The sequence below is a fragment of the Gobio gobio genome, assembly GCF_949357685.1.
Source record: "Gobio gobio genome assembly, chromosome: 21".
NCBI classification, from domain to species: domain Eukaryota; kingdom Metazoa; phylum Chordata; class Actinopteri; order Cypriniformes; family Gobionidae; genus Gobio; species Gobio gobio.
This window is the reverse complement of record NC_137117.1, coordinates 32,369,277-32,382,272: the sequence shown is the minus strand read 5'-3', so window position 1 is coordinate 32,382,272 and position 12,996 is coordinate 32,369,277. Positions and strand designations below refer to the sequence as shown.

General features: G+C 41.8%; 2 protein-coding genes across 15 annotated transcripts in view; one reads left to right on the top strand and one right to left on the bottom strand.

Moving 5' to 3' along the window:
- The window catches only part of foxp1a (forkhead box P1a), a 58,822-nt gene extending 56,432 nt beyond the window's left edge, over positions 1-2,390 (top strand). For 7 of the 8 annotated variants that reach the window (XM_079803618.1, XM_079803621.1, XM_079803617.1 and 4 more), the window contains one exon: positions 1,039-2,384. In XM_079803618.1, coding sequence (XP_079659744.1) covers positions 1,039-1,198 — 160 coding nt within the window. In that variant the 3' untranslated portion in view covers positions 1,199-2,384. Of the gene's footprint in view, positions 1-1,038 lie in introns of all 8 variants that reach the window. The other variant, XM_079803620.1, reaches the window with a different exon arrangement.
- Positions 2,391-3,314: 924 nt separating this feature from the next.
- The window catches only part of tns2a (tensin 2a), a 57,526-nt gene continuing 47,844 nt past the window's right edge, over positions 3,315-12,996 (bottom strand). For 4 of the 7 annotated variants that reach the window (XM_079803610.1, XM_079803614.1, XM_079803615.1 and 1 more), the window contains 9 exons: positions 11,910-12,901; positions 11,044-11,175; positions 10,177-10,272; positions 8,674-8,751; positions 8,190-8,267; positions 7,943-8,111; positions 7,741-7,809; positions 5,776-5,805; positions 3,315-5,632 (listed from right to left, as the gene is read on the bottom strand). In XM_079803610.1, coding sequence (XP_079659736.1) covers positions 5,491-5,632; positions 5,776-5,805; positions 7,741-7,809; positions 7,943-8,111; positions 8,190-8,267; positions 8,674-8,751; positions 10,177-10,272; positions 11,044-11,175; positions 11,910-12,901 — 1,786 coding nt within the window. In that variant the 3' untranslated portion in view covers positions 3,315-5,490. The remainder of the gene's footprint in view (positions 5,633-5,775; positions 5,806-7,740; positions 7,810-7,942; positions 8,112-8,189; positions 8,268-8,673; positions 8,752-10,176; positions 10,273-11,043; positions 11,176-11,909; positions 12,902-12,996) is intronic. The other 3 variants (XM_079803611.1, XM_079803612.1, XM_079803613.1) reach the window with 3 other exon arrangements.

The following is a 12,996-nucleotide window of genomic DNA, read 5'->3' as shown; positions in this document are numbered from 1 at the left end:
CGTTTCAGGCACTTCTGAATCAGTGCACTTTGATCTTTAAAACGTTGCAGACCTTTTACATTCACAAACAGTTATGACACACTATATGAAAGGTATCATCTGAAAAAGCATAATAGGAGCACTTTTTTACACATATTTTCTTAAAAGAAAAACTACGTATAACAATGTGAAAAGTGTCCATTGTTCATTTGTATAGATCACCGTTTCCCACCACTAGTGTGCTGTGACAGGTTGTCAGGTGTGCCATGGAAAATGATCAAATTCCCAAAAAAATATATAAAAATAAATGCTACAAATTAGAATATGTCATCGCTATCAGGCGGAAACCTTGTATCTCTAAATTTCTTCATTTTTGTTTTATCTTTTTAAAAAAATGAATGCTATTGGTCATCCTTTACGTCTGTCTGTGGGTTTTTACAAATATTTAACCAATGAAAAGGATTTAAGAGGTTGTGACTAGACCTTGTAACTCCATTGGCTTTTCAAACTATCATGCACCGTTTGGAGCGTCTGTAAATAAAGAGCTGTTTGTTTAAGTACAGTGTTTTCTTTACTCAAGAAACATGGTCTATGAAGGCAAATGTTTTTTGTAGTTAAAGAGCGGAGAATAGTCTTAGTATATTTGCCTCAGCTAGATGGCAAATACCAGACTGTTTTAAATATCCTGTGCGTAGCGCTTCATCTTTTATACCATTCGATTTTGGCCAGATGTATTCAACAAGAAAAACTGAGCGCCCATATAGCTCATTATATCCTGTAAGTTGATGAAAACATGTGCTGTCTCAGATGCGGCCGTTCCAGTGACAGACAAAACACATATCTCAGTCATTCGCTGGTCAAAAACATGGCAACTCCATTTGAGCTCGATCTTCATATAATCACACATGCAAGTGTCTGACCATAAATAAAGCCACAATACCAACTTTGACGACATGGCGTTTCATTATTTAAAAGGATTATGTATTTTAGTGCTTAGTGGTGTGTCAGTGACTTTTAAGGTTAATTTATTGGAAAGTGACGCAAGCTCTGTGTTCGCAGGCATCAGTCTCAAATTAAAGAGGAGCAGATGGAGGCCGAGGACTATAATGACTCCATGTCTCCAGAGACGGAAGACCAGCACAGTCCAGACACCAACCACAACCCAGGGTACACCGAAGAGCCGGGATTCTCCTCATCACCTCGTGCGTTCCACTGCTGAGATCCTCCGTTGATATCTGTCCAGTGCACCATCAGACTCCTGACACAGAAAAGTTCCAACTGCAACTTTTCCTTTTGGGAACAACCCTTTATTTATTGTTTCAAATGACCTGTTTCTGTTGACCTCACCGGTACTAAAGGGCTCCTCTGCGTTTTGAAAAGCTGGCCCGTCAGCTCGCAGAGGACAAAGAGGACGCTGTAGGCTACACGTCATCTTTGGTTTGTATATTAAACACTACGGCTCCTGAACTGAATCAAATGCTTACCTTAAAGGGAAGACGCTTTCCCTTGCAACTGAGGAAAATTCACACCTGTGACTTTTTAAGCTGTCTACGACAAGATTTATTTAGCTTTCCACAAAATCTGTTCACTGCAGCTGTGAATGCTGAATGAAAAGCTCTTTATTGTAAATGTTCGAATCACCTCTGCCTCAGTACTGTAGGGTTAGTTGACATCAGGGCCATCGCTTGTGTTCACAGCCTTTTTACGGGTGGCCCGATCGATGGCCCTGTGACGGTAACGTGTGGCCTTAAATTTCGGGCTGCTTATTGGTAGAATGGAAAATGAAATTGTGAATGTCTATCTTTTTTACCTCTTGTTTTTTCAAGATAAAAACAAAACCAAAGGGGAACATTTTATAACCAGCACTTGATGATGAATGTTTTTCGATTGTAGTTTTTGATTTGTTTTTCACTTGGTGTGTACAGAAGGTTACTGTATTTCCATTATCCAAAACATTTACGCCAACAAAAAAGCCTCGTTCACAACAGTCCCAATCATCCGCTTACTAGTAAAGCTGAACCAAACATTTCCTTTCCATATTTGAGTAGAGCCTCTGTTTTTTTTGTAGAAAGAATCAACAGTTACCAAAGATTATGAAAGATGTTTTAATGTTGTGTGCCCTGTTTACATTGTCCCTTTTGATATGGCCAAGACTAAGAAGTCTCCACTCGACTGGTTTAGATGAGTATAGGGTGCGTTTAATGTCGCACTCGTGACATTTTTAAACGAATCATTTGATTTGACAGCTATTAGATGTACCACACAGAAAAAGAGTTGTTGACAAGGAAATAATGCATAATTGTTGACTGAATGACTTTTTACACGTCCAAAAAGAAATGGATGACATCTGTTTCAAATCAACTATTTCAGTGTGTTCAATACTTCTGAATAAATGGCCTTATGATTAATACATTCTTGTATAATTTTTTTTTCATTCGAAATGTTTATAATTTAGAAATTAGATTTTAATTTATACAAATGTGCGTGCGCACACAATATTATGATCCTGTGACATTTCTTCATCACGGCACCTGTTAGTGGGTGGGATATATTAGGCAGCAAGTGAACATTTTGTCCTCAAAGTTGATGTGTTAGAAGCAGGAAAAATGGGTAAGCGTAAGGATTTGAGTGAGTTTGACAAGGGCTAAATTGTGATGGCTAGACGACTGGGTCAGAGCATCTCCAAAACTGCAGCTCTTGTGGGGTGTTCCCGGTCTGCAGTGGTCAGTCTCTATCAAAAGTGCTCCAAGGAAGGAACAGTGGTGAACCGGCAACCAAGGCTCATTGATGCACGTGGGGAGCGAAGGCTGGCCTGTGTTGTCCAATCAAACAGACTGCTCAAGAAGCGGCGGAGGCAGTGTGATGCTTTGGGCAATGTTCTGCTGGGAAACCTTGGGTCCTGCCATCCATGTGGATGTTACTCTGACACGTACCACCTACCTAAGCATTGTTGCAGACCATCTACACCCTTTCATGGAAATGGTATTCCCTGGTGGCTGTGGCCTCTTTCAGCAGATAATGCTCCCTGCCACAAAGCCAGAAATTGAGGTGTTGACTTGCCGTTTCACTTCGCAACTTGGCCCCACCTCACAACTTACAGGACTTAAAGGATCTGCTGCGAAGATCTTGGTGCCAGAAACCACAGTACACCTTCAGGGGTCTAGTGGAGTCCATGCCTCAATGGGTCAGGGCTGTTTTGGCAGCAATAGGGGGACCAACACAATATTAGGAAGGTGGTCATAATATTATACCTGATTGGTGTATATTCATACATGCATACTTGATGATGGTAATAGTGCATTAGAATTTAAATAATTCACATCATGAATCCAGGTTTGGTACCATGACTTTACATTTATTATATTTTTCACTTGTGCATACACTGAAAAAATAGCATATAATAATAATAATAAAAAAATCCTTTTCTTATCAAAATCCTTCCATGTAGTCTTTTTTTTTTTTTTTTTTTACTTTCCAGGTCAGCTGCATGTGTGAAAATATATTACTACATACAAAGATCCATAAGAAAATACAGAATACAATATATTAAAGTTGTCATAGACGTGTCTTACTATCTGTCAAAAACAGCAATAACTCGTTGATACAGGCAAGTCAAATAAATGGCACAGCTTAAAGTAACTGAATAAGTACATGGCCACACGTCTTTGGTTATAAACAGCTTCTGGAGATCATTATGCAAAACATGAACTGTCAGTTTAAAGACTGATTACATTCCAATATAATGTCCTACTACACGATATGACAGGCACAATGGTACAGTACAGCACGGCGCGTGAAGCTCAGCTGACCGGGCTGTGGTTCATATACGATGTCTTGAGCTAATGTGGATGCTTATTTATGAACGGTGCATGAAACAAAAGGGGACGAAATAAACTTCCTTTCTTCCTACTCTAAGGGAAACCAAATTCTCTCAGGGTAAAGCTTGGTACATACTCCACAAGGACAAAGACGTTTGTTCGTTTTCTCGAGGTGGCAAGAACAAGAACTAAGTTCGTTCTGGCCATGACATTCCATACCTCACGAGAAAAGCAGGTACCGAAGCAAGCGGCAACCTCCCGCAGTTTCTATTGAAGCCAATGCGGAAGTGACTTAAACTGCAAATCATCGACTGGCCGCTAGGGACAGGCTCCAGAAGGGAGCAGAATCTCATTGAGCCCAATGTTAAAATGTCCAACTTTACAGCAGATTAAAACATGTCTACAGTCTGGTACAAATTGTGGTTTTGTTTTATACGGCTAATTTTGCCCTTCATGACAACTGTGAGGGGGGGTGAATTTTTTTTATAACTCATTCATTTACATTATATAAAGCATTAAAGTTCTGCATAATTAAGGGCGTGGCCACTTTGAGTGACAGGTGGATTGCCATTTATCTGCTGTCTGTTAGTCATCATGTCACCTCAGCTCCACCCACGTCCCGCCTCTTGCCCATTTTCTGTTATCTGGGAGTGACGCACGGCCAAGATGGCAACTGCCAGCTCGTCCCTACTTTACGCTTCAAAACTGCTCTTCAGAATCCTATGGGGGACGTCACGGACACTACGTCCATATTTTTTTACAGTCTATGTGCCAAACATTTCCGTTTCTCCTCATTAACCCCGCCCACTTTACATTTCTGACCAATCACACACCAGCCCTGGGAGCGAGAACTTTTTCCCTCTGTTCTTGCAGAGTATATAACGGCCTTAATAATCACATGACCATCAGCTTTCCACTGTGACATCATACTACATGACATATAAATCTTCCCAATACTGGAACCCCAGCGGAGCACAACGGCTGCTCAGCGTCACGACCACGCCATGTCCGGTCCTCCATCTGTTTCTCCATCTCAAACGCTCTGGAACTTTCTCTGTCATTCACAGACACCGGGCCAGATTCAGAAACCATGGCACCTCCTCTCCAGTTAAAAGGACAAAAAAATTAAACTTGAATTTGGTGGATTAATATAATACACTAAATTATGGTCAGAAACGTTTGTCAGAACAAAACAGTTTGTGTGTGTGTATATATATATATATAGATTAGTGCTGTCAAATCGATTATTCGCGGTTAAAGTTTGTAAATATATAATATACATATGTGTGTGTGTGTGTGTGTGTGTGTGTGCATATTTGACAGCACTAATATATATATATATGATTGACTGATGATTGTCATACTTCAGAGGCTGCTTTTTGTGCAATTCATGTGTGAGTGCATTTATAACATTTATTTTATTCAGGGGTCAACGCAGTGCCTAACATTTACATATTTTATAAATCTTGGTGACTTTCATAAAATCATTTACAATCCCACGAACGCCAAAAGAAGCTCTAGGGCCACAGCAGATGTTTGGCTTGGTTACATTCGGTCTAGTTTGGTTTGGATGTGTTTTGGTATCATGCTAGTCAACAGTAAAGTTCCTGCAGTCTTTAGTTCTGAAGCCCTGGAGTCTTGTGATGTGCGGCAGTGCACGTTGAGACGAGCGGCCCTCCTCGTCCCCGGGGCCCTAGCGTCTCTGCGGCGCCAGCATTACTTTGTTAATGAAGTTGACGATGGCAGTCGCAGGCTGCTCAGGATCCAGCTCTGCGAAAAGATGGCAAACGTTCTCCACCACGCTGCCGGGCTTCTTAGCAACAAAACCAAATACTCTGAGAAGAGGCAGAGAGGACATCGGTCAGTCTTACAATCCAAACAAGGAGTGAACGGACAGACAGGATGACCCGTACTATGGTAATCTAAGAGTCAAATAGCATGCATGTAAGCACATAGTCAGTCTCATATAAAGACTTACTTAGAGGTCGTGCTGTCTGAGTTAGTCCACCTACGGCAGCAAGAGGGAGACAGAGACAAGACTGAGGAACAGACTCACTCACACACACACACACACACGCACGGGACGCTGCTGCAGCCACACATGAACATGCTCTCAATCTGAGGTCAAAGCACACATGCAAGCACACCGGTCCTGCTGTACATGCTTGGCCTGCTCCTGCAGCTGTGGTGCGCTGCATTTGAATTCCGTTCTGACACATTTCCGATTGCAATGATACGTGACATCGAGCTTGTGTAGCTAGAAGTATTTGCGTTCTTATACTTGTGCGGAGTATGTATGGTGTGGTTGTAACACACTCCCTCACACGCACACACACACATTGCTTTGGGGCTTCTATTTCTCATTTCTGCATATTATGAAATCTAACTGAGAAGTAGTTTTAAACATTTGCCCATTGGTTCAGCCATTTTTGGCGGCTAACCCAAAAGACAAATGCTGTTTCCTGTAACATCTGCTTTAATGTTACGGCCTCAGATTCTTTAGATGTAAAACTGGTTGCTGTCTGCCATGAAAGAGCATTTATAAAATCTAAATCTATTTACAGGGTTCAAAGTGATGGTTTAACCCTCTGGTGCTCTTGGTTTAGGGGTTGCATTGGTTGTCTTCCCGATCATAAGTGACCCGACACCTAAAAATTAAACTTTCTACCAACCAACTATCAACCAATTAGCATGCTCGAATCATTACCTCAATTTTGTTGTGTGTTTACAAACCTAATGCTAGAAAAGTCACCAAGTTTCATATCATTCCGATGAAGCTGTGATTTTTAACATTTCAAAACAGAAAATGTTCCGGTCAGAAATGACCGAAGAGCACCAGAGGTTTAAGAACACCATTAAAGAAGTGTTTTGTCTGCTCTGCACACGGTGGGTTTACATTTAATGAGCCCCAAAGCTTGTGTTTTACATACAACTGGAAATATAAACATATAAATGATTAAAAATCAAACATGTACGCACACACAGATAGAGCAGCCCACAGAGATTCATGCACTACCCGATTAGAGTTCTGTGCACTACTAGTTCAAGGAAAGCAACTGCTAAACTAAACTAAATAATACAAAACACAAAAACTAAATAAAAAAAACAAAACATCACAGAAAAAAGCAACAAAAAGAAAAAGTTTTATATCCACATTTTTCTTTCTATAATTATAGTAACCTTAAAGTGCCCCCATTATGCTTTTGCATATATTTTCTGTCATGTTTGGTGTAATATAGTGTACCAACTGGAGTTATTGTCCCCCAAAAGAAAGAACCGATTCAGAAGTGCCTGAAACGAGTCATCAATAATTCCAGTCTTCTTTCTCACTTGGCATAATCCCAGCCTATGGCCTTCATTGGCTGCCCATGAACAGCGTCTACTTTGACCCTCAAACACTGTAGTTGTAGCTGAGGCCTGGAAGAGTTTGGTTTGTGTTGTCGACATGTCGAGAAGACGCCGTTTTTTGCTCCACCAAATTAAATCCACTTTGCATGAACTTCTAAAGGACTCGGACTCGGACTCAAATTGATACGGTAAAAGCGATGCAATCGTTACTGTTCATATCTGAGGAAGCTGAAGCAGTTGAAATTCAGATATGGTAACGGTAATTTCATTTCCGACACGCGCTGTAATTGGCAGACCAATCACAACAGACTGGGCCATCTGACCAATCAGAGCAGAGTAGACTCTCGGAAAGGAGTGGGTTCAGAGAGACTTTCAGACACTGAGAAATATGACCAGGCATAAATGTCAAACTATTGAAGGAGACCTCCAAAACAAAATGAGCAAACTGTAAAATAGCATAATAGGGGCACTTTTATGGTTTGTAATTGCTTTGTAATGGTTGTTTCTCATGCTATATATAGATGTTTTATATATATGTTTTATATATATATATAGATGGTTCGCACCACTAGCATTTCTGCCACTACATTCTCACCTCCTGTCTTGTGGGTCCACACTGCTGAAAGTCACGCTGTTGATTGGATAATGCCTCCTGAAGAACACCCTGAAAACCCAAACATCTTACAGTCAACTCTGTGTGACAGTAACAACCTGTCCTCTCATTTCTATTGCTCAGAGAAAAATGAAAAATTATATCGTTATACTTTCAAAAGCAAAAAGAGGGATCAGTGGCGTACCTGCGCTGACTGTCCGTCAGTGTAATGCCCTGGGCTGACACCTTAAAGTGGACCACTGTTGCAGAGGGCCGAGGGCTGCGTGACATCGTGGCCCCTGTGGCCTTGGCGATAGCCTGGGGCCCCGTGAGAGACTCGGTATCCACCGAGTTCAGGTACAGCACATTGCAGGCTGAGGAGAGACGGCAGAGGTTATAGACGTTACAGTGAGAAGTCTGACATGAGGACAGATGCGCTGGTTCACACTCACCTGCTCCCTGCTTCAGAAGGTCTGCAGCTGTGCTCATGTTACTGGCTGGCTGAACCTCTAGAACTTCACCTATCGGGTCTGAGAGTGCGACATAATGAGTCATAGACCGTCTCTGAGATTCAAACATGGGTGGTTGATTAAATACAAATCTTGTGATCATATTTGTTAGCAGTATTGTCCAAGAGCAGTTCTTGAATTATCTGGCAAAATAAAAGACAATCACAAAAAAAGTATGTATGTTCTAATAAATGGCAGATTATATATAAATAAATAAAAAAGTATTAGTAGGACCTATAGTACAGAATGTTGTGGGAAAGACCGTTTTGTAGCTTTGAGAAAAATACTTTCTCCAGGCATGAACTGCTTGAAATAAAAAAAAGCCAGACAACTCTTCACCAACTCCACAATCAGAACATGCATGTGAAGTTACTTTCATCATCCAGTGATATCTCAGCGTGGCGTTGATGTGTGCCATAGTGTTTACCTTTCTCTGGGATGCGGAGGGCACAGGGCAGAGAGATAGGTGTAATGGAATGCTGATACACCAGTGCTGAAAGACTCCCTAACAATGACAAAACACACACAGAAGACCTCAGTACTTCGCTTTCATAACACTTCAACATTATTTACCTTAAAAACTGATGTGCCAGATTGCAAAAGCACCAAAATAAAGCCAGACAGCAACTAATCACAGGCATAAAAGAACATCCTGGCTTTCTAATACAGAATAACATCAACGATGCGCTTTATCTCAACTTCAACAACTCACGACTGTTTGTTCACTCTTTATGAAACAGGGTTCTGAACGATGTGGTTCATTCATTCTGCTAGAGTATGACAGAGATATCATGGAGATTTAACAGTATTGCTTTCTGAATACCTTGCATGCATGGAGCGAACTGATCCCGCACTCAGATATCGCAGGGAAGTCATTTTCACTCTAACATGAGCTCAACTTTCATACAACTTTATTCAGCCTGGCTGTTTGTGCATACACTATATTGCCAAAAGTATTGGGACACCCCTCTAAATCATTGAATTCAGGTGTTCCAATCACTTCCATGGCCACAGGTGAATAAAATCAAGCACTAGGCCTGCAGACGCTTCTACAAACATTTGTGAAAGAATGGGTCGCTCTCAGGAGCTCAGTGAATTCAAGCGTGGTACCGTGATAGGTTGCCACCTGTACAATAAGTTATTTCGTGAAATTTCCTCACTACTAAATATTCCACGGTCAACTGTTAGTGGTATTATAACAAAGTTGAAGCCATTGGGAACAACAGCAACTCAGCTTGGCCCCTTATTTCCAGTGAAAGGAACTCTTAATGCTTCAGCATACCAAGGCATTTTGGACAATTTCATGCTCCCAACTTTGTGGGAACAGTTTGAGGATGGCCCCTTCCTGTCCCAACATGAATGCACACTAGTGCACAAAGCAAGGTCCATAAAGACATGGATGAGCGAGTTTGGTGTGGAGGAACTTGACCGGCCTGCACAGATAGAACACCTTTGGGATGAATTAGAGCAGAGACTGCGAGCCAGGCCTTCTCGTCCAACATCAGTGCCTGACCTAAAAATGCGCTTCTAAAAGAATGGTCAAAAATTCCCATAAACACACTCCTAAACCTCGCTGAAAGCCTTCCCAGAAGAGTTGAAGCTGTTATAGCTGCAAAGTGTGGCCCAACTCCATATTAAACCCTACGGATTAAGAATGGGATGTCATTAAAGTTCATGTGCATGTAAAAGCAGACGTCCCAAAACTTTTGGCACTATAGTGTACATTGGTCTTCCAGATCAAGTCTAGAACCACAAGAACATTCTGCCTAACATCTTCATGAAGAAAGTCATCCAGGTTTGGAATGAGAGTGAGTGAATGATGACAAAATGATCATTTCTGGGTGAACTATCCCTTTTAAGCTCTGATTTAAACCAGGACTAAGCTTAATCACCATGTCTGGCGAATAAGAGGAACTCCTGAAGTGCTCACCAAAGTAGGGCTCGTTCTGACAGCCCTTGATCTTTACTCCTCGAGGCCCTGTCTCAATCAGGAAGTGTCGAACCAGCTGTTCCAGAGGGTCTCCTGCTAACAGACCGGAAATTACATCTGTAATGCAAACTATGATGCCAATATTGGTTGTATACCAAACCATAACAACTTTTCAAAATATTGCATCAATAAGTGATTAATGGATATTTAGATCCACATACATCACTGTTTAGGGGAAGGCGGAAGTCACACAAATCATTCCCAAAGCAGTTCCCAATGCTGTCTCCATTAAATATTTAGTTGAAGACTACCAAAATAAACAGTGCACAGTGTTCTCGCTTTCACTGGGTCTGGTATTAATTATGGCAATGAAATGCAAATCAATCACAGCTATCATTCCCTCTGTCTGTATGGCCTAAAATCCTTCAAACTGCTGTTTTCAAAGCTTTCAGAAAAAAAGTTTGTCTTGACTTCACTTTTCTTTTTAAAAATTAGTCACATGAATTTAATTGAATTCATTTTAAATCTACTTCCAATTGCACTTCTACTTCCTGTTTCGTCCTCAATTCAAATTCCATTTATTTGGCATTCACAGTTCAATTCACACAACCCTATAAAGCAAGGGTTTGAATTTAAGGTGGGATTCTCTGGTTGTTTTTTGAAGACAATCATCGTTTTTGTAAATCCATTTGGTGACACACTTCCATCTGACACACTTCAGCTTTAGCTCTAAATTTTTGTGATGTTTAGCTCTGCTAGAGTACTTCAGGGGCAGTCGTGTGTTTCCTGTGCAGACAGAGAGCTTTGGGAGCAACACTGAAGCAAGATAAATGTTTTTGTGAGGAAATGTCTGCAGATGTGGCGTACCTTTGCTGCTATGGTTATTGACGTTGGGGGGTGGGCTGGCAACTTTCAGGGCCAGACCGTAGGCCCCCTGGAAAGAGTTACTGTCTCGGATGAGGAAGGCCCCTGGCTCTCTTTCCTTCAGTGCTGCTATAGCTGTTGAACAGAGACAGGACAGTTTAATGAGACGTCGCTATTTAAAAAAAGGATCCAAGCATATGGAACAACAATCTGTTGCTGCACATGTAAAAACACTACAGTAAACATCACTATTAGTATCTTAGGATTATGACACATTTCGATTCAAAAATCTGATTTGTTTGGTTATATTTTTTTAAAAATGTCAATTTTGCTTACATACAGTTATTGCGATAAATTACACAGGGAACCTTCTAATTTGGTACATTATGAAAATATTAATTTGAAAAAGGAACATATGTGCCCAAATTATGCAATTGTATTACAATTTATTTAACAGATGAGTTCATGAGTCTTTTTGATTGATTTATTTATTCATAGGACAAGCTCAAAAGAGTCCTCTGTTCATGAATCATGCATTCTCAAAATATGGGATATATGATTCTCATATATTTAAATCAAAATAACCCCTAGTAATTTATAAGAGAATAACGCTGGTTGCATTGTGTGTTGGACTCGCAAAAATTTGCCAGTTCATAAGCCCACAAGGGCAACTCAAACTAAAGAAATCTCTTGCCATTATTTTGCAGTACACTTCCCTATAACTCTATGAATCTATGAATCGAGATGCATCTAAGATTAATTGGCAAATCCATAATTTTACCCAGCTATAATCAGCAACTGGTTAAGAAGATACCTCTGTGCATATAGTTTAATATTGTTCAAAAAAAGGACCACAGTGCTTGTCTCACCTTGCTCTCTGGAGATGCCAGGTTTATACCAAAACTGAGAGCTGTCCTGCACAAATTTGACACTGACACGGCTGCCCATCTCACCCTCCACACCAACTTCTCCCTGTCCAGTGGGCATGGTCTGCTCTCCTACTGAAGGTGAGAATGTAACATGGTGCTGCCCAGAGGCCTGATGACTCATGGACCCCCTCAGCGTTCCAGACCTTCCATTGGGTGAGCCTGGCTGTCCGGATGGGCGGCGTTTCTCAGGGAGAGGAGGCTGTGGGACAGAGGCAGCTGGGCTCCATGAGATGGAGCCTGGTGTAGGAGATGGGGTGCAACAGGCTGGAGAGACGGGGAAGGTAGGAGTGGAGCTGGGGCTGCCATCCATACTGTGCCCTGCAGGAAGTGAGGTTTCAGAGCCCAACATCAGCTTCCTGCCCAGCGTGGCAAATCCAGGTACTGGGGGTTCAGGTGTGGAAGAACTCTCGTGGTCGCTAGTTGGTGAATGAGGGGACGCAGGGGCAGAAGAAGCAGGTTTAGGGACATCTGGTTCTGGAGATGGGGATACACCATTGCTCTGCAAGTGAGCTGGGATGGACTCATTTGGGATGGGAGAGGAGGGACATGGTGAACATGCTGGTCTAAGAGTCTCAGTTGATTGTGGTACCATTTCCCCTGTGGGTGGCACTGTAGTAGCAGTAGATGAGCAGTTTGTCTGTGGTTGGGTGGATTCTGATGGAGATGTTAAGGGAGCGGGGTTTTTTGCTGAGATTTGTAGGGTGGGAGGTGTTATAGGCGGAGAATGGGTGGAGGGTTGTTGGGCAGTGGTGGGTGTGGCAGGAAAACGTATCTCAGCAATCTCTTGATTGGAAGACAGTACAGTTTGCCGAGACCCTGGACTGGTACTGTTGCACTGTAGGCCAGTTGGGTGCGGCCTGTTGTGGGAGTGTGCCAAACTGCTTTCACTGTTGACCTCGCTTGAGTCATACTGACGGACACTCAGGCTAGGACTAAAAAAGCAAAGGAAATCAACACAGTATTATAGTCAGAAGATACATATTCATTTACTGCAATGGTAGACCAGTTCCAATCCGGCTACAACTGT